The following is a 19,597-nucleotide window of genomic DNA, read 5'->3' as shown; positions in this document are numbered from 1 at the left end:
TACAAGCTCACATGATCTACAAGCTCAAAACGCGTCGCGATGCGATACGTTGTGAGCTTGTAGATCGGCAACATTTCCATGACTATATTTGAGAACCACTGGTTTAAATAATAAAATGTTTCGAAGCAAGCCTTAAATAAGCAACTACACTTTAGAAACAAGCCTAAATAAGCAACACTTTAAAAACAAGCCCAAATAACTAAGGTAAAGTTCTAACAACAAGCCCAAATAAGCAACTACACTTTAGAAACAAGCCCAAATAATCAATGACACTTTAGAAACAAGCCCAAATAAGCAACTACACTTTAGAAACAAGCCAAAAAAATCGCAACCCGCAACTACCAACATTTACAAGCAACTTTGCAGAAAAATAAGCCCAAAGTCGCTTATAATAAGCTGACATGGCAACGCTGCCTGCTACCCACATCTCCTGTCACTACAGAACGCTCCATGTACGGCAGCGTTCAGGTCGAGCGCTATACGCAAATTGGTGACCTATCGAATACGGTGACTCCGGAAATCGCTACATCGTCTTAAGACAAGAAAAACAAATCTAAATATAGCTGCAAGCAGCAATAATACGGGGCCAGTGAATGGAGAGAGAGAGAGAGAGAGAGAAAGAGAGAGAGAGAGAGAGAGAGAGAGAGAGAGAGAGAGAGAGAGAGAGACGGAATAGAGAGAGAGAGAGACGGAATAGAGAGAGAGGGAATAGAGAGAGAGAGAGACGGAATAGAGAGAGAGCGAGAGAGAGAGAGACGGAATAGAGAGAGAGCGAGAGAGAGCTAATATAATAATAGGTTTAAAGTTTGCATTTTCAAAAAATTGCTATAGCGCCCCCCCTTTGGCCAATTGGAGTAAGATTGGTTTCAGTGATATTTGGAATGACCCTCAACCTTTCTGCAAAGTTTCAAAGAAATGTGAGTCTGCATGTATGTGTTTAGCCTGGTAAACCCCCTCCCTCCGGAAATCTCATTTGCATTTGATTTCAGGGAGATCTGGGATTGCGCAGGGAGTAAGCATGCCCGAACACTGCGTGTTCGAACCAATCAGCGGCTGCTAGGGGCGGGATCATCCAATCAGCTGCCTAGTAGCTTGAAAAAAAGAAAAACTGTCTGTCATCGATTCTGCGACCGAAGTCTCAGATGGGAAGTAGGCTGTGAAACAAATGTGTGTCGCAAGCTTCTTCCATTTGACGGTGTCAGGTTAGTATGTGTTAGGGGCAGATGAATAATTTTCATAAAACTGCAATAGTTAAAATCTATCTCCTCCTGGGATTTTGGAGTAATTTGCACGAAAGTCTTTACACATGAACTTTGGACCTCTGCCGACAAAACGTTAGTAGCGGATTTTCCATAAGTGAAAAAATGCAGAAGTTAGGAGCCAATGACTGTTTTTCATATAATTCAAAATGGTGGGAGATATAAAGGTCAGAGGTCAAAAGTCAGAGGGTGAAAGTTGTTCAGCATGAGGAGACGCATATGTGTATCCAAGTTTCATGGCTCTAGGTCAAACAGGGCATGAGTTGTACCTGTTCAAAGTTGGCATTTTCAATTGAGTGCTATAGCGCCACCTTTTGACAAAAGATTGTGAGAATTATTTCTTGATCGTTTTTCATGACCATATGGCCGAGTTTCGTAAAAAGCGACAGCACGGTTCACCCAGAACTGCGAAAAGTGGCAGAAACAGAAGAACTAAAATAAAGGCAATATTAAAACAGGTCCAGAGCTGAGCTCTGGCCCCGTAATAAATAATAATGATCTCTTTTTACAAGTAAATGGCCTGTATTCAAAATTGTGTGGCATCAAAATATAATTTACTTACAAGACCAAAGTAAATGTTGTAAAAATGTGTCAAACATAAAAGAAGCTTTGATGTTCACTGTGAAAACATTTACTCGTCGCTTCATCATCGCCCAATAGTGGTGTTCTGTCTACTGTGTGGATATACAACTCATGAACAAAATACATGCCCGAAAATGTTTCCTTTTCTTTCTCTTTTCTTAACTTTTTGATTGATTCGCAATCTTTTTAACACAATCACTGGCAGGTATTAATTAATTAATTCATCCACCTCTGCCAGCGTTTCTTACGTTATTTTGACGATCCACAAAGAGCCATGGAAGCCACTTTGTGGGCGCGGAGGGGGCTCGTCTAGCCACCGGAACAAAAACAATTTTACCGCGATAGTCTGTTCTGTTGTAATCGGCCATTGAATATGGCTTGTTTTTCACAAAAGAAAGAAGAAATCCGAGCTAGATGTGTTTTTCTCAAGGGGCCAGCCTGACATATTTACAAGGAGGCCGATACGGAAGAGAGACAGTTCATATGAATGGCCTGTAGGTTGCCTGCAGGTGTCAGAAGGAATATTCTCTCATTGTAAGCGGATGGGTTTTTGACGAACTTTAGACTAGATTTTCTTACCTTAATACAAATTGTCATAAATACTATATAATTCCAGTCGCTAGTTTAAAGTCTCCTTTCAATCATCATGATATGCCTTTTGCTAAATTATGGTCCCATTTATTCTAAAATTGACGATAAAGTAGGCTATGCTCCAGGAGGGGCGGGATGATTTGATTGACAATCTACCCAACCAATAGCATTCTTTGGGGATTGTTTTCCGGTTCCCTGGTCACATGTCTGGTTGACCCGCCCCCGCTTTGGTCACATGTCTGGTCTCAAGCAATAGCGTTTGATCGCCGACGTGCTTGATTGTATATATTAAAGATGGCGGATTGCACACAGCCAAACAATATGCTTCATTTTCGGTCTGTAGAAAGCAGAGGTGTGGCTTTGTCCATCTATACAGTCTATGTTTTTTCTACATTTCATAACATGGGAGTGGACGGAAGTGAATCTTTTTGGGATGACGTCACATTCGTCCGTCCATTCCTTCACTCAGAGTCAAGGAATCATTCATAGGTTGCAGAAGAACGCCCTCTAGCGTAATTTTAAAAAAGTGAATTGACAGAAATCTCAGTCAATGGCAGGCAAGTGTTTACATCAAGGACCCCCAGTTTGATTGGAACTATAGGCCACACGTTACCCATTTGATACATTTTTTGCTTTATTTATTTAATTATTTAATACATTATTTGGTGATTTATGTCGATATTAGTGGTGAGTTTTCTTTTCTGTTTTACGTCGGTGGTCTTTTTTACATATTTGCCAGTTCCCACCTGATGTTGTGTGGGAGTCCCTCCTGCTGCAGACCGTACTGAATAACTGCCAGTTTGCATAACATCTTAAGACTATACCTGAATTCTAAGATATACAGGTAGTTATCTTCGCGTCCCCCAAAGAAGATGACACGATCTCCGACCACGCAACAGCACATAGTACTCATTGGACACATTAAACCCTTGTGTACAACCTTCTTCCAGGAGTAGTTATTTGGATTGAATTTCCACAGGTTATTTAAGATCTTCCTTGCATGGTAATCGTAGCCAACAAATGTGTACAGCTCTCCATTGTAGGCAAAGGTTGAATGACCCTGGTGTATTTCTTGGCGAGTTTTTTTCAGCCAGCAGTTGGTCTTTGTGTCAAACACTCTGATGTAATCGCAGCGGTCTTGTCCCCCAAATACAAACATCTTTGTCCCAATGATGGTGGCAGAGAAACTCTGTGGATGTTCCTGGCCTCTGGTGTTAATCAAAGACCAGACCATTGTGGTGGTGTCCAATTTGTACATGTTAGGAATAGTCTGTGTAGTCAGCTGGGTGACTCCTCCGTAGACATACATGACCTTCCGCAAGACGCAGGCTGAGTGGTCGTACCTCGGCTCTGGAACAGTTCCGGAAACCTTGGGCTTGAACCATCTGTGGGTGTTGACGTCAAATGCATAAACGTTAAATTTATTCTTTCTATTTTCCCGGGGCTCTATATAGCTGGAGCCCCCATAGATGTAGACAATATCTTCTATAAGCACAGCAGTGTGGCCCTGTACTGCTAAGGGAACCACCAGGGGACCGTCTCTTCTTCCTGCTGTCACTCGGGGCAACCAGCGCAAAGACACAGTGTTGAAAACCCGCACATCAAGATGATCTCTGTTCCTGTCCCTTCCAAAGTAGTACACTTTGTGTTCCACTGTCACAGCAGCACAGCGGTCTCCCGCTGGTCCTTTCAGACGCATCGTCCAGGAAAACATGTTCTCACAACAAGACCGGCATCGATGGAAAAGTGGAACTGTCAACACAGGCTCTGCGAAAGAATGGAACGCTGTTGTTGTGGGCTGCCTTTATATTGGTACAGCCTCACAAATGTCACACGAGGTCTGGCCAATCCACAAAGTCGAAAAATTTGGTTCGGGCCAATCAAAGAAGCAGATGCCTGTTGATCTCCCTAATAAGGCAAATCAATCACCATAGCAACCCCAGTCCAGGCAGGCAACGGTGTTGACAAGTAATGTTTAGAGTACAATTGCATTTGAAATGATTTACTTTTAGTCCAGTACTTTTAGTCAATTAAATCTACAGTTGATTTGGTCGAATACATTTTATTTTGGCACGTTGTGATGGTGTCGTAATACCAGGTTTAAACTTAGCTGTATCTCTGCGGAGGAGTCCTGGTCCTGTTTCAAAAAAGCTTTTTTGTGTGTACTTGATAACATCGCACCCACAAAGGTGGTGAGGGTCAAAGCAAGCACAGAACCTTGGATGAAGGGTGACATTTTGAATGCCATCAAACTCAGGAACAAAAGCTACTCCGAGTTCAGGAAAAACAAAAGTGAATATAGCTGCAAGCAGCGATAATACGGGGCCAGTGAATATGAGAGAGAGAGAGAGAGAGAGAGAGAGAGAGAGAGAGAGAGAGAGAGAGAGACATGGAAACTGGAGAGAGAGAGAGAGACAGACAGACAGACATGGAAACTGGAGAGAGAGAGCGAGACATGGAAACGGAATAGATTGAAGACAGAGAGAGAGCGAGAGAGAGAGAGAGAGAGAGCGAGAGAGAGAGAGAGAGAGAGAGAGAGAGAGAGAAAGAGAGACATGGAAATGGAATAGATTGAAGATGAAGGGTGAGAGAGACAGACAGACATGGAAACTGGAGAGAGAGAGAGAGAGAGAGAGAGAGAGAGAGAGAGAGAGAGAGAGAGAGAGAGAGAGAGAGACAGACGGAATAGTCTGAGAGAGAGAGAGAGACGGAATAGACTGAGAGAGAGAGACGGAATAGACTGAGAGAGAGAGAGAGAGAGAGAGAGAGAGAGAGAGAGAGAGAGAGAGAGAGAGAGAGAGAGAGAGAGAGAGATGGAAACGGAATAGATTGAAGAGAGAGAGAGAGATGGAAACGGAATAGATTGAAGAGAGAGAGATGGAAACGGAATAGATTGAAGAGAGAGAGAGAGAGAGACATGGAAACGGAATAGATTGAAGAGAGAGAGAGACATGGAAACGGAATAAATTGAAGAGAGAGAGAGAGACATGGAAACGGAATAGATTGAAGAGAGAGAGAGACATGGAAACGGAATAGATTGAAGAGAGACAGAGAGAGAGAGACATGGAAACGGAATAGATTGAAGAGAAAGAGAGACATGGAAACGGAATAGATTGAAGAGAAAGAGAGAGAGAGAGACATGGAAACGGAATAGATTGAAGAGAGAGAGAGAGAGAGAGAGAGAGAGAGAGAGAGAGAGAGAGAGAAAGAGAGACATGGAAACGGAATAGATTGAAGAGAGAGAGACAGAGAGAGAGAGAGAGAGAGAGAGAGAGAGACGGAATAGACTGAGAGAGAGAGAGAGAGAGAGAGAGAGAGAGAGAGAGAGAGAGAGAGAGACGGAATACACTGAGAGAGAGAGAGAGACGGAATAGACTGAGAGAGAGAGAGACGGAATAGACTGAGAGAGAGAGAGAGACGGAATAGACTGAGAGGGAGAGACGGAATAGAGAGAGAGACATGGAAACGGAATAGTTTGAAGAGAGAGAGAGAGATGGAAACAGAATGGATTGATTGGACATCTCAACCTATTGCCATTAATAGGAATCGAACTCTCAACCTTCGGACTGACAGGCTGCAACATTACCTATAGTGCTATAGCTTTGTCCAGGTTGATGTTGTCTGTTGAAGATCATAAACTCTTGCCTTCTGTCATGAACCAAGCCCTTGTTTCACTAACACTAAGATCACTCGTTCACAAGCCATTACCCAATGGAGAAATTGTACGTCTCCTCAGGAACACTTTGCTCTCTGAAAAGTTTTGAGATTGTAGATCGGCTATTTTCAGAATGAAGTATGTCATACATTGAAAAAACATACTCTCATATAAGCATTTCAAGTTATCTTTAACATAACAACTACACATGAATTAATTGACACAATCATGTTGTGTGCAATGCAACTGTAATGAAGTCCGCATCAAGCGAGGCTTGAACTGGCGGCCTTCAGGTTGTGAGGCGCACGTTTAGGCGAGAAGCCATTGGACCAACAGACAAGAGCATGTGAAAAAGGAGCTCACAGAGATATTACAGTTTCACGCCAATAGCTGAAAAATCCTGGGTTTAAGTGTTTTTCAAACTGCTCAAAATTGCGGACAATCTAAGGGCGGAGCTTACTGGTCAAAGCAATAGATGTGTTCCTCATGAGTCAAGCAAGTGTAAGCAAGTTTCACGACTTTCGGCCAAACGAGGCATGACTTTTGCCTGTTTAAAGTTTGCATGTTCAAAAAATTGCTATAGCGCCCCCCTTTGACCAATTGGAGTAAGATTGGTTTCAGTGATATTTGGAATGACCCTCAACATTACCGCAAAGTTTCAAAGAAATGTGAGTCTGCATGTATGTGTTAGGGGCAGATGAATAATTTTCATAAAACTGCAATAGTTAAAATCTATATCCTCCTGGGATTTTTGAGTAATCTGCACGAAAGTCTTTACACATGAACTTTGGACCTCTGCCGACATAACGATGGGAGCGGATTTTTTCTAAGTGAAAAAATGCAGAAGTTAGGAGCCAATGACTGTTTTTCATATAATTCTAAATGGTGGGAGATCTAAAGGTCAGAGGTCAAAAGTCAGAGGGTGAAAGTTGTTCAGCATGAGGAGACGCATATGTGTATCCAAGTTTCATGGCTCTAGGTCAAACAGGGCATGAGTTGTACCTGTTCAAAGTTGCCATTTTCAATTGAGTGCTATAGCGCCACCTTTGGACGAAAGATTGTGAGAATTATTTATTGATAGTTTTTCATGACCATCTACCATATGGCAGAGTTTCGTAAAAAGCGACAGCACGGTTCAGCCAGAACTGCGAAAAGTGGCAGAAGTGACAGAATAAAGCGAATAATAAAACAGGTCCAGAACTGAGCTCTGGCCCCGTAAATATGGATATTTATCAGTGGTGGAAAAAATACTCACATGGTTTACTTAAGTAAAATTATCAATACCGCAATGTAGAAATACCCCGTTACAAGTAAAAGTCCTGATTCAAAATGTACTTGAGTAAAGGTGCAAAAGTATTGTTATTAAAATATACTTTAAGAACCAAAAGTAGAAAGTACTCATTATGCAGAATGTCCCATTTCACAAGTTTTCAAATGTATAAATGAAAATCTTTTGAAAATAGCAGATCTACAAGCTCACAATGCACATTGCGAGCTTGTAAATCAGCTATTTTCAAATGGCCGAAATATATATAGGGCTGAAGTGGTTAATGTATGTCTTGTAATAATGAAATCCACAAAGTACCACGAAAGTTTTCAAGTAATTGTAGTGGAGTAAAAAGTACAATATTTGACTCTGAGATGTAGTGGAGTAGATGTAAAATAACTGAAAATTGGAAATACTCCAGTAAAGTAAAAAAAATACCTACCTTTTTTACTTAAGTACAGTACTTGAGTAAATGTACTTACACCACTGTTCATTGCCAGACAGTTGTGTTTGTTGTGCTTACATGCATGCACAGTCCTGGAGTCACAGTATTTTATAGGTCACCGATCTCGGTGAAACGTTTAGTTTTACGGCAGGAAAACGTCCGTGACTGTTGGTGTCACGTGGTTATACATAAAATAATCAGATACTCAAATTGATTAAAACATTTACTAACACAATTACTTATGTATGAAAGTTGTGGCTACAAACCCCCAAAAAATAACTCCTTTTCGGAATTCAAGTTTTCATTTTTTGTAACCGGAAGATTTTTCTTCTTTTTTTAATAAAATAAATGTATGCTTTGAAAAATGGTCATGTAAAGTAGCCATGATTTGAACATGCTTGAACATATGACATTTAAGCCCTAATATTTCAATAATTGCTACAAATTGCTTCAAAACCTTTTTAATACCTCAAAAAGAAAAAGAAGAAAAAAGACCATTACTACATCAAAAGTAATCAGCAAACTATACTACAAAAACTGGTCAAACATTGGCTAAATTATCAAATAATATGAGACAGAGGCAAAAATTGTGAAAATAGCTGATCTAAAATTGTGTGCGAGGCGTTCACAATATTTATCTGTGGAACCGAGTCAAACTAAAAGTCAATTATGATTATTTTGGGTCTCTCCAGTTCAAATGTGATTATTTTGGGGGGTCACAGCCTGAAAAGGTTGAGAACAACTGCTGTAGGCTACTTTTTAACATTTTATATAGGAGCCCAGACTTCTCAGGTGCCCACTCTTCCTGCATCCTCTCGAGCTCTTAAGGAAAAAAATAGTTTCAGGTTGATACACAACCAGGAGAGAGAACTCATACATGTGAGGATAGGAAAAAGAAAAAGTGAAATATAGAAGTGATGGGGAAAACATTTTCTCTGTCTAAAGGCTTGCAGTTTCCTTTGACAGAGACTAAGAAAATTGTTTTTATTTTATTTTAACATGCTTATGAAGTGCTCTGAGCTCAAAGTGAAGGGTGCAATGCTCTGTGCTCACTTGAAGCACAGAGCACTTTATGAGCATGTTAAAAGAAAATAAAAACTATTTTCTTAGTCTCTGTCTAAGCAGTCTTTCTTAAAATGTAGAGAGGAAGTCTTTTTCTGCCAGTTTTCCTTTATGTTTTTGAGACCACCGCACCTGCAGTCAACCCTGAACAAAGGACAAAGACGGCTGCAACAGTTTAGCCTGTACTTTAGAAAAGATAGCAGTTAAAATTGGAACAGGAGCTGATACAGTAAATGGGCTCTCTCTCTCTCCTGATTGGATTAAATTGGCCCAACTGAACATATTTTTCTGTTTACTAGCTGGAGAGACAGGGAGAACCCTGTTACTGAACACTATGATTACTATCACAATATAGAGCTTTAACCTTTTAACAAAAAAACATTTAGTTTTAACCAACAAAGTAATAATGTAACACCTAGGGTATTGAAGACAGCGGTAAAGTTAGTTAAATTGGAGAGGAGGCTGTTATATATTATACATCATACAAATGTAATCAGAATTATACTAACATATTACAATATGTACGATACTGGCCAGACACCACACCGACTCTTGAGCACCCTCTGCCCAGTGGTCTTTTATTTGGAAGAGACCATGGTCAGTGGACAGACAGTCCACCAACAAGCTATTATTGGTCCCTTTCCATTGCATATGGCCTGGCACAGCACGGCTCGACCCTCATTTTTTGCCTTTCCATTATTAGCTAGTTAGAGTAGGTACTTGAAGGTCCTTTTTAATGGTGCCAGTCATGGCCAAGTTATAAGCAGGCTGAGACGTTTCGGTCAAGTAGTTCTTTGCGCTTTGACAGTAAAATAATAATAACTGCGTCTCAGCCTGAAAAACTGGTTAACCTCTGACTCCACTGGTCTAGAACAGGCTGGAATGGTTTTCACTGAGGTCAGGTGACATTGGATAAATAGACCTTCAATGTGATGAAACATTAAAAAAAACATCCCATGAGATGCTCTCGGAATGACTTGGTATCTCAAGATAATTACATAGTATATCAGAATTATGACTTTGTATCTCAAATCCTCAAAATATTAGGAGGCTTTCAAAAAATTATGAGATACTTGATCAAAATAGGCTAATGACTGATTCTGCGTTTACACAAGTGGCGACAAAGCAACAGGCTAACCTGCAAGTAATTTGCAATGGAAGTCAGCGACATACAAACTGATGCCTGCAGCCTGACACGTGTATCACTGCATGACGGATGTCAAAAAGTTGAGCTGGCTTCAACTTTTTTTCTGTGTTCCAATGACGCAGTGAAACATCAATCAATATGTTATTTAACTATTTCCACTCCCCTTCTCTCTCTCCACAATTCCTGCTCTGTTCCATAAGGAAGAACAACTCACTCTTGCCGTTAACCAGATCCCTGTGCTATGTAACACTACCCCTTTCATTTACGCAGTGTGGCTTGTACTTTTAACAACGACTCAGCATCAATGAATGTAGCTGACCATGCTTGGTCGTTTTGTAGCTTTTGTCCGTGCTAGTGTGAACGCAGAATTATTAGGGTAGGAATAGGCTACTTATCTCGAAATGTCCCAATCCCAATCTTCCCCTTGTCCCTACCCCTAGTTTTTGGAGTTCCCTCAACTGGATAGCCCTTCAGATCAGATGGAGCTACAGTGGCAACAAAGGGAATAGATTGATATGAACTGTGACCTCTTGACTCACCAGAGTTCTCTCACCAAGTGAAAGCTTAGGAGAGAGGACAACCAAATGTTCCATCAGTCAAAAGCAATAGAGAAAAATAAGTATGCTGATACTGAAGTTAAAAAAGCAAATGAGAGACCTATATAGTTGGCTGTAGCCAACTAAATACTGTAGTTGGCTACAGCCAAAAGAGACAGTATACAAAAACATAATTATTTTGGCTTCATGCAGTGTTCTAAATTCAACTGAATGATAAGCCTGAATAAGCCTAAGTGGGGCAGGTATACGTGGTATAATGAGAACAAGAACAGACAGAATGTCCTTTCCTTTATTTATTTGACTCACTTTAGGCCTACTGTACATAAGTAAGCCTTGCAGAGCCCTAAGGCCCATAGGGCAGGAGCCTATCTCCTGTTTCCTTAGCGAGGCAGCTTGATGTACACGTACACCCCCTGGACATGACGCTAGTATGTCGCAGGGACAAGAAAACAGACAGAATTCCTTTCCTTTATTTATTTGACTCACTTAGGCCTACTGTACATAGTATACATAGCTTGCTTGACTCAAGGACAAAAATATGTGACAGGTGACAGCATCAGTGGTTCTTCAAGTGACATGACATTCTCTCAAGGAACTTATTCTCTCAAGGTACTTTTGTGTCTATGGTAGAACGTGTTCCCCCTCGATACCAAAACCATGTAGATTTAAAGTGTTAACTGTTTTATTAAGCTTTGTTTGGGTCATAACTGTACATTTAACTGTAAAATTATGTTTAAATATTGCCATGTTTTTTATATAATATATCATATTGATTTCACATTGTTTAATCCATAAGACACATTTTGCTTGGAATATTAAACTGTAAAACAATGTAGCGAATTTGATGGTGAGTTTGCAAACTCACTTCCAGGTCAGTGACCCTCGCCCTAACCCTAGTAAATTTGAGAAAATAATGCACTAACCAGGATTTTAGGAGCTTGTAGATCCGCTATTTTTGCCGAATGTTTGCCCCCAGAATAGGGACGCTAGGGTTCATGTGGTTAAAATAAACCATAACCCCAACCCCAACACCCCCACCCTTAACCCCTAACCCTAACCTTAACCTAAATCTTAAGCTAAACCCTAATTCAGATTTTGAATACTGGCCAAAGCACACCTCCTTCCCTGCAATATATAACTACATAAAGTTCCTGTATATGGTAGCCTACATTCAGGGAATTAGGCTCCTTGACCTATAACCTTAACCTAACACTAGCCTGTTCTGGCTGATTAATTACATTAAAAAGAAAAATGTTATAATCAAAAACAAATGTTTGCCAAGTGGAATGTTGAAATGCGAATTTACTGTGAGACACACACACACGCACGCACGCGCACCACACACACACACACACACACACACACACACACACACACACACACACACACACACACACACACACACACACACACACACACACACTCACACACACACACACACACACACACACACACACACACACACACACACACACACACACACACACACACACACACACACACACACACACACACACACACACACACACACACACACACACACACACACACACACACACACACACACACACACACTCAGGGCTGCCAACACTCCTGGATCCTGCAGGGGTCTCCTGGATTTCGACCACGTCGACCTAGATTTGGCATCGAACTCCCAAAATTCCTAATAATTATTTTGTTACTGTTGACTCTGTTTTTGATCATTGTAATGCAGTCAGAGTCTGTTACTTCTCTGTGGAACAGTTAATAACAAACACTGTAAGCTTTGTTTCCAGTGAAAGTGTATGATTGTGTTTGTGGGTTTGGGGTGGGGGTGGGGGTGGGGGGCGTTAGCCATGGATAACACCACGGTCGTCTGTCACGACCGTCATGGATGAACTTCAACCTGGTGTTTGAACTTTCTCCCTTTTTAACCCGTACATCTACATAAACGTTCAAATCTCAAATATAAAGTGCTTACCCTATGGCCACGGATGTTAAAATAATATACGTGTCCTCAAAAATACCTGTATCTTCCGTATTGTTCAATAAAAAGCATTTTAATCCGATTGGTGGCCATTTTCTCATTTATAGTTATAATGCATCAGAGTGCAATACACCTCCCAACCAGTAGGATCGGTTGAAAGCATACGGAGAAAATGGCCACCAATCGGATTAAAATATTTTTTATTGATCAAAACGGAAAACACGGGTACTTCTGAGGGCCCGTACATAATTCTAACATCCGTGGCCATGTGGTAAGCACTTTAAATTTGAAATTAGATTTTCTTTTCCCATATCTACTTTTTACACAACGCACACATTTAGAAGTAAAAACCTATAATGTGTGGATGCCGAGAAATCATCATACAATCTCCTTCATGTGGCACTGGCGCCATGGCTTAGATGGTTAAAGCGCCTGTCTAGTAAACAGGAGATCCTGAGTTCGAATCTCAGTGGTGCCTTTTGAGATGCAGTGATGGAAGAAGTACTACACATGATTTACTTACGTAAAAGTATCAATACCGCCATATAGAAGTACTCTGTTATAAGTAAAAGTCCGGAATTAAACATTTACTTGAGTAAAGGTACAAAAGTATTGGCATCGAAATATACTTAAGGGATAGTACACCCCCAAAATGACCTTTTTTCTATCGATTAGTCACCCCATGGAGACTTGAATTCATGGATATTTTTTTGTTGCATTCCTAAGCCAAAAATGTGATGAACGGCAGTGGTTCTGGTAGGACACAAAGAGTCTCCTTTGTGTCTCCTACCGGAACCACTGCCTACCGGTCATCAAATTATAAATCCCTTTAAGTACTAAAAGTAAAAGTATTCATTATGCAAAATATCCTATTTCAAAATGTATAAAAATCCTTTGAAAATAGCAGATCTACAAGCTTCTTTGCAACGCGTTGTGAGCTTGTAGGTCAGTGGTTGATGTATGTTTCACAATGCAGTAACTAAAGTTGTCAAATAATTATAGTGGAGTAAAAGTACAATGTGCTTAGTTATTTTCCACCACTGGACATTCATCATTCATGTGATGGCGTCACTGCAAAAAAAAAATGTATGTAATCGTCCTAAAGCACTTTAGGAACGTATTTATTACTGGAAGAAATATGATTGGGGGTGTGTGCATTGTAAAGGGGCGTAGTCGTAGGCCGTACATATAAACGGTCTTTCTGAACATACAGGTACCTTGTGTTTTGCTCTTGAAGTCTTCAGTAAAGCTTTCCTCACACAGAAACTATAAGGTAAGTTATCCCCCCCCACTTTCCCACTCTGTACTATAGTGCTTTATATTTTGTGTTACTTTTATGTTATGTTGATGAATTGAATACATAGGACCTCAATGGAAACAAGTCCACTAGGACTTTTTTTTGCGTCAATCCTTTTAGACCAAGTGTATAACAGTATTGCAGTTTGCATTTCTGTCTAATAAAGTATTCAATCAATCAATAGTATAGGAACAAATCTCTTACAGGCTTTGGTTTTTGAGATACCCTAAGGTAGAACAAAGCACAACCATGCTTTTTTTTAATATATAATTGTAATAGGCCTAGTCTATTAAATTTTTTTATGGATTGTTGTATACAAATATTTTACAACAAAATTAGTTAATTGAATTGCCCCCAAAATCGAAAATAGTGGAAATCTTCAAAAGGCTTCTTCAAAAGGGACAGCATCTGACTTTGTTATCACTTGTATCAATTAATTATTATAATTGCACCAGGTTTGTACTGGTTATTCACAGACAGTGAAGCAAATATTTCATCAATACATTTATCCAGTTTTGAAATGAGCACTTAAACAGATTAATTATAGGCAGAAATTGAAAAGGAAAATGAAAACCCAGGTAGTCTATACATATAATATATGTATATATTATAGGCTGTCTGTCAATATTAAAGTAGGGAGACCAATTACCAAAAAATGACATTTTATGTGTACCAAAACTAATATATTATTATAAAAGTGAGTTATTTGTCTATTTAAAAAAAAGGAAATTCTTCTGCACAGTACTCTCTTTTTAAAGAGGTGGTGCCATGGTTTTGAACTTTTTCTGTTTTTCATGTGTCTATGAGGTTGATAGAACTTCATTAAGTGTTTTTATGGTGTTTTATGTCTTCTTTGACTATTTTGAGTTTCTACCTGGAGGCTGAAACCTTGAGGGTCAAACGTGCCAATAGAGAAACAGCGCTTTAGTGACATAGTAAAAACATACCCTCCCCCTCATTATCATAACACAACAGGTGTGGGCATGAGGAGGAGGAGGGACTAGGACAGGTGGGTGGTGCTAAGGTGGTGGAGGAGGTGCTAAGGTGAGAACCAGGTATACTTAATGAACTGGAGGCGTGTCCACATAAAAACAGAATTTTAACAATTTCTGTACACTTTTTTGAAAAAAAATCTTCCTCCTAGTATAACCATAATACCTGATGATTATGTTTTAGGGGGGGGGGGAATCACTGAAAATCACGGCACCCCGTCTTTAAAAATATAACATTTTATTTCTACTTGTTTTGTTATTACTGTATTTAAATATCCTTTTAGATTGTAAGAAGGAGGCACAGGAGCAACTTGGATAAATGTATTGCTTTTTATCAAGGTGCAGAGTACAAATTACAGTCCTGTAATTTGTACTCGGCACCTTAATAAAAAAGTTATTGCTCTGGTGCCTCCTTCTTACCCCCTTCTTACCTCTGTTGCCATTGTCCTTCTCCTGTGATGCACCGGACCTGCTGGGTGGGGGACAGAGGCACATTGTATTGCCTTGTTGTTGAAATGTGCTACAAATAAACTTGCCTTGCCTTGCCTCTGTCCTTTCAAATACTGTAGCCCATCAGGGAGGGCAAGGGAAGACAAGGAAGGCACATGGTAAAAAGCTTCCCCCAGCTGTTCACATTTTGTATTGATTGGCACAAAACGCTTTGCCTCTACAGTATGGCCATTGTGCATCAGGGCAGAAGCTGAGCCTGGCTGCAACTTGCATAATAAAATAACAACACAAGAATGTCACTGTCATCACACTTGATGACTCTTGTGTGTCTCTTGGCAAAGTGGATGGCATGTGGTGTAGCATCCTCCAGGTGTCCGACCTCTGCTTGATCACATCAAATAAGATAGGCTCTCCACCTTTGGTTTCTTCCACATCTTCATAACTATCTTTCTGTGCACAATGTGTTTATTACAGATGGCAGATGTCAGTGACAAGGCGGAGTACGGGACCCTTGGCCAGGAGGTCCAAATAGAGCACCTCAAGGCTTACGTCGTAAAGCCGTCCAGTGCTTCTGACAAAGCCGTCATTGTTGGGCAGGACATCTACGGGTGGAAGTCTCCTAATACCAGATATCTAGCTGATATGCTGGCTGCTAATGGATTCATGTGTGTAAAATCTAATGTTTAATAATCACACTAACATTGACAATGCAGACTTCTAAAAGCTGCTGTTAAAACATGAGAGCTGTGCTCTCAAAAACATACGATACAAAGACTTGACAGATTGTTAATTTTGCAGAACTTTTTTTTTAATGCTCTATGTTGTATGTTGTGTAGCTTATGTTGACTGACCGGTCTGATATTGTACTTCTTCTCCCGTTGTGCCATTATCAGTGCTGTTTGCCCGGATTTCTTTGTGGGGAAGGAACCATGGAGTGCTACACATGATTGGTCCAAAATCATCAATTGGCTGGAGGACAAGAGCCCCACAGACATCAGCAAGTAACTATCATCATATTCATCTAATCTTATCTTACTAAACTGGGTTAGGAAATTGAAAGAGCGCCATTTTTGTAATAATACTCTATATTACATAATAGATCTGGGTTTTACTACTCAGGACATAAATGATAGCAGTCCTTGACACAGGAAAGTCTATTATGACAGTCTTGAAAAACTGGTCCTCTTGATTCCACTCATGGATATGCTTTAATTTACGCTTATATTTTAAGCTTTTAATCCATAGTCTTAAATCAAATCAAATCAAATCAAATCAAATCAAATCAAATCAAATCAAATCAAATCAAATCAAACTTATACTTATACTTAGAATCCGTAACACATTGTGTGTTTGTGCATTCAAATTCCCACGACAATACAACTGCCTCCAAACTTGGCACAAATATAATATATAAGTTATTATATAAGACTTATAATATAAATATAAGTCATTGGTAGTTAGATATTGATCAGGCTAGCTTTCATGCTTTCAAGTGTCATACACTTTTTAAACTTGATTAAAGGTCACATTTTGCCCTAGACTTTGACCACTAGGGCACCCAACCAGCGCCCTACTGCACATGGGTGGACAAACGAAAACTACAAAGCAAGGAGCTACTACACAGGCGCCACCCGTGTATGCGTGCGCATTTCATTGTGTCACTTTCTGAGACATGCATGCACCCCTGCACGTGCGCATGGCTCGTGGACAAAGAAGTACAAACATCACCAGCCTCTATGGGGTTTTGGTTGGGTGGGTCATGGCTATTGTGGTGGAAGCACATAGAAGCGTGTACATAAAGGCCATTTATTATAATGTTAATTATAATTATAATATTATTATATAACACGATATACCATATTTATAACGTTATTTTTTGGGCTCAAACAAGGCTCAAACAAGGGGTTAAATTCACTCTCCTGCTATGCCACAAAAATGTGGAACGCCCCACCAACAGTCGTAAAGGAGTGTAAATCCATACTCTCCTTCAAAACCGCTCTAAAAGAGCACTTACAGGGTGGCTGCAATTCGAAACTGACCCCTGTAAAAGTCAAAGCCTAGCCCCCCCCCCCCCCTTGAACTGTTTTTGCATAGTAGTGTATATTTGTCTGTCATTACATGTTTCAATGAATTGAGTACAAAGGACCCCAATGGTAACAAGCCATAGGCTTTCTTGGGTTTAAAATCCTCTTGTATTGAACTGTACTTTCCTATGCTTTTTTTTGGCAAACTGCTAATAAAATATTCAATCAATCAATCAATTTATAAATGCTATTTATAAAGGCCATGTTATTATGTGGAAACCACCTCGACAACCAGTGGTTGAATTATGACATACGGCTATGGCTGTACATGCCATAATTTGTTATATTTGGCAGGGGACCAGAGTAAATTACACAGTTGACATTGTTTTTGAATATGTACTCACAGAGGCAACATTAATTAGATTAGATTACACTCGAAGCTCGTGGGTGACAGCTGGGAGGAGGGTCAGCAGTGTCAGGGGATAAGGTCTGGCCTAATTATGTGGAATTTGTCAGGTGGTAAATAAAATGTGTGTTTCCTGCCTAGGGAGGTGGATGCAGTGCTGAGATTCCTGAAGGAACAATGTCAGGCGAAGCGCATCGGAGCAGTGGGCATGAACTGGGGAGGGGTTGCTGCACACTTTGTGGCCCTGCAGTATCCAGAGGTCAAAGCTGCAGTCTCAGTTTATGGTAATGTGATTGGTGCCTAATTAATAATGTAACTGAAAAGCTGTTAATTGACATTCCATCATCTGCACTCATCACTTTGGTCGACTGACATCTGTGGGGAAAACATTCTCGCTTTGTCGTGACTTCACAATTACAATAGCTACTATGCTGTAATTATAGTGTCAAGTCAAGTCAAGTTTATGTATATAGCATGTTTAAGAACAACAGCAGTTGACCCAAAGTGCTTTCCAGAAGACAATGTCCTCTGTCAACAAAGCATGGATATTATGCTGTACAGATATACGGTATATCTTTTCAGATATGTTATGAAGTGATGAGAATTACAATTATTTTACAAAAATGTTAAGCAATCTTCAGTATACTTGCCAGCTTTGTGAGATATGTTTTTGTCATTCCCATGGCAGGTATCGTCAAGGACAGGGAGAACATACATGAGCTTAAGTGTCCAACACTATTCATCTTTGGGGAGAAAGATACGGTTATCCCATTGGACAAGGTTAGTATGTTTAATAAAGGATATACTTTTTTGCTCCACCAAGTATTCATGTTTTGAATTTAAAAAAACACAATTAAATTAAATGATATGTTCAGAATGACAGATTAGCCATTTTATATATTTTATACTTCCTCTTGTTAATACTAAGAAATGAACCCACTTGACATTTGTCCCGTCTTTCTGTGTCCTCTGGACCAACTCATTGCATACAATTATTCTACTAATTTACTCTCAGGGCACTAAAAATGTTCACTTCCTCAGTGGCAAAGAAAAGCATAGAAGTGGTTCAATTACTTGCTCAACAAACTTATTTGGAGGTGACAAACTCCTATGGGTGATGCTTGGTTGTGCACATGACACCCATGTCTCACATTCTCTGATTATAATGTGGTCTCCTCAGGTCAGTGTCTTTGAGGCAAAACTAAAGGAGAAATGCGCCGTGGACTTCCAGGTGAAGATTTTCCCCGGTCAGGGCCATGGGTTCTTCAATCGCAAAAGAGAGGACATCAGCGCCACAGACAAGCCCAGGATCCAGGAGGCTAGGAAAGACATGATCAACTGGCTGAACAAATCCATGTAGAGCTTCAGGGTGGCAGTAATTGATACCAATAGATCTTGGAGAATTACCCACACATCATTCAGGCTATCATTGCATGTTGTATTTTCACACTTTTCATAAAGGTATAGGATGGTAAACTGAAAGGTGAAATAAATGTTAGAGGGGGGCAGTTAAGAGTGCTGTGATATGTTGGGGAACTACTGTGGTGGTGGTGATTGTCTATAGAGAGGTGATTTTCTACTTATGTTGGAACATCTGGGTGTAAAAATATTTTACTTTACCACCAACAATGCTTTCCTTTTCATACCTGCTTAGGCTGTTGGACAAAGCAATTAGTCATTTTAGGACTTAAATCATGGTCCTAAAATTACTTGGCACTAAACCTTTGTGTTGTTTGTATGGTAAATGTTTTAATGTAGGGCATTTTATATGGGCATATGAATCAAGGCATCTTGTAACCTAATTTATGTAGGGCACCCACTACATTCTAATTCATATACATGTGCGTGTGTATAACACTTTTTGATCATGATCAAAGTTCTGTAAGACCTGTGATGT

The 19,597-nt window shown here is 40.0% G+C and overlaps 2 protein-coding genes across 2 annotated transcripts; one reads left to right on the top strand and one right to left on the bottom strand.

Moving 5' to 3' along the window:
- Positions 1–3,156: 3,156 nt before the first annotated feature.
- On the bottom strand, positions 3,157–4,131 carry LOC308076948 (kelch domain-containing protein 3-like; the record flags this gene model as incomplete). Its single annotated transcript, XM_080417468.1, has 1 exon — positions 3,157–4,131. The coding sequence occupies one exon, from the start codon at positions 4,129–4,131 to the stop codon at positions 3,157–3,159; it is 975 nt and encodes a 324-aa protein (XP_080273594.1).
- Positions 4,132–15,744: 11,613 nt separating this feature from the next.
- LOC308076947 (carboxymethylenebutenolidase homolog) lies at positions 15,745–19,060 on the top strand (the record flags this gene model as incomplete). The annotated part of the gene is made up of 5 exons (XM_080417467.1): positions 15,745–15,935; positions 16,164–16,271; positions 17,842–17,984; positions 18,389–18,480; positions 18,881–19,060. 5 exons carry the CDS (start codon positions 15,745–15,747, stop codon positions 19,058–19,060), a joined length of 714 nt encoding a protein of 237 aa, XP_080273593.1.
- Between the last annotated feature and the right edge of the window lie 537 nt (positions 19,061–19,597).

Source organism: Gymnoscopelus braueri (assembly GCF_963280865.1).
Source record: "Gymnoscopelus braueri genome assembly, chromosome: 21".
Taxonomy (NCBI): Eukaryota; Metazoa; Chordata; class Actinopteri; order Myctophiformes; family Myctophidae; genus Gymnoscopelus; species Gymnoscopelus braueri.
Note: the sequence above shows the minus strand (reverse complement) of the source record. Positions and strands in the feature narration are given on the sequence as shown.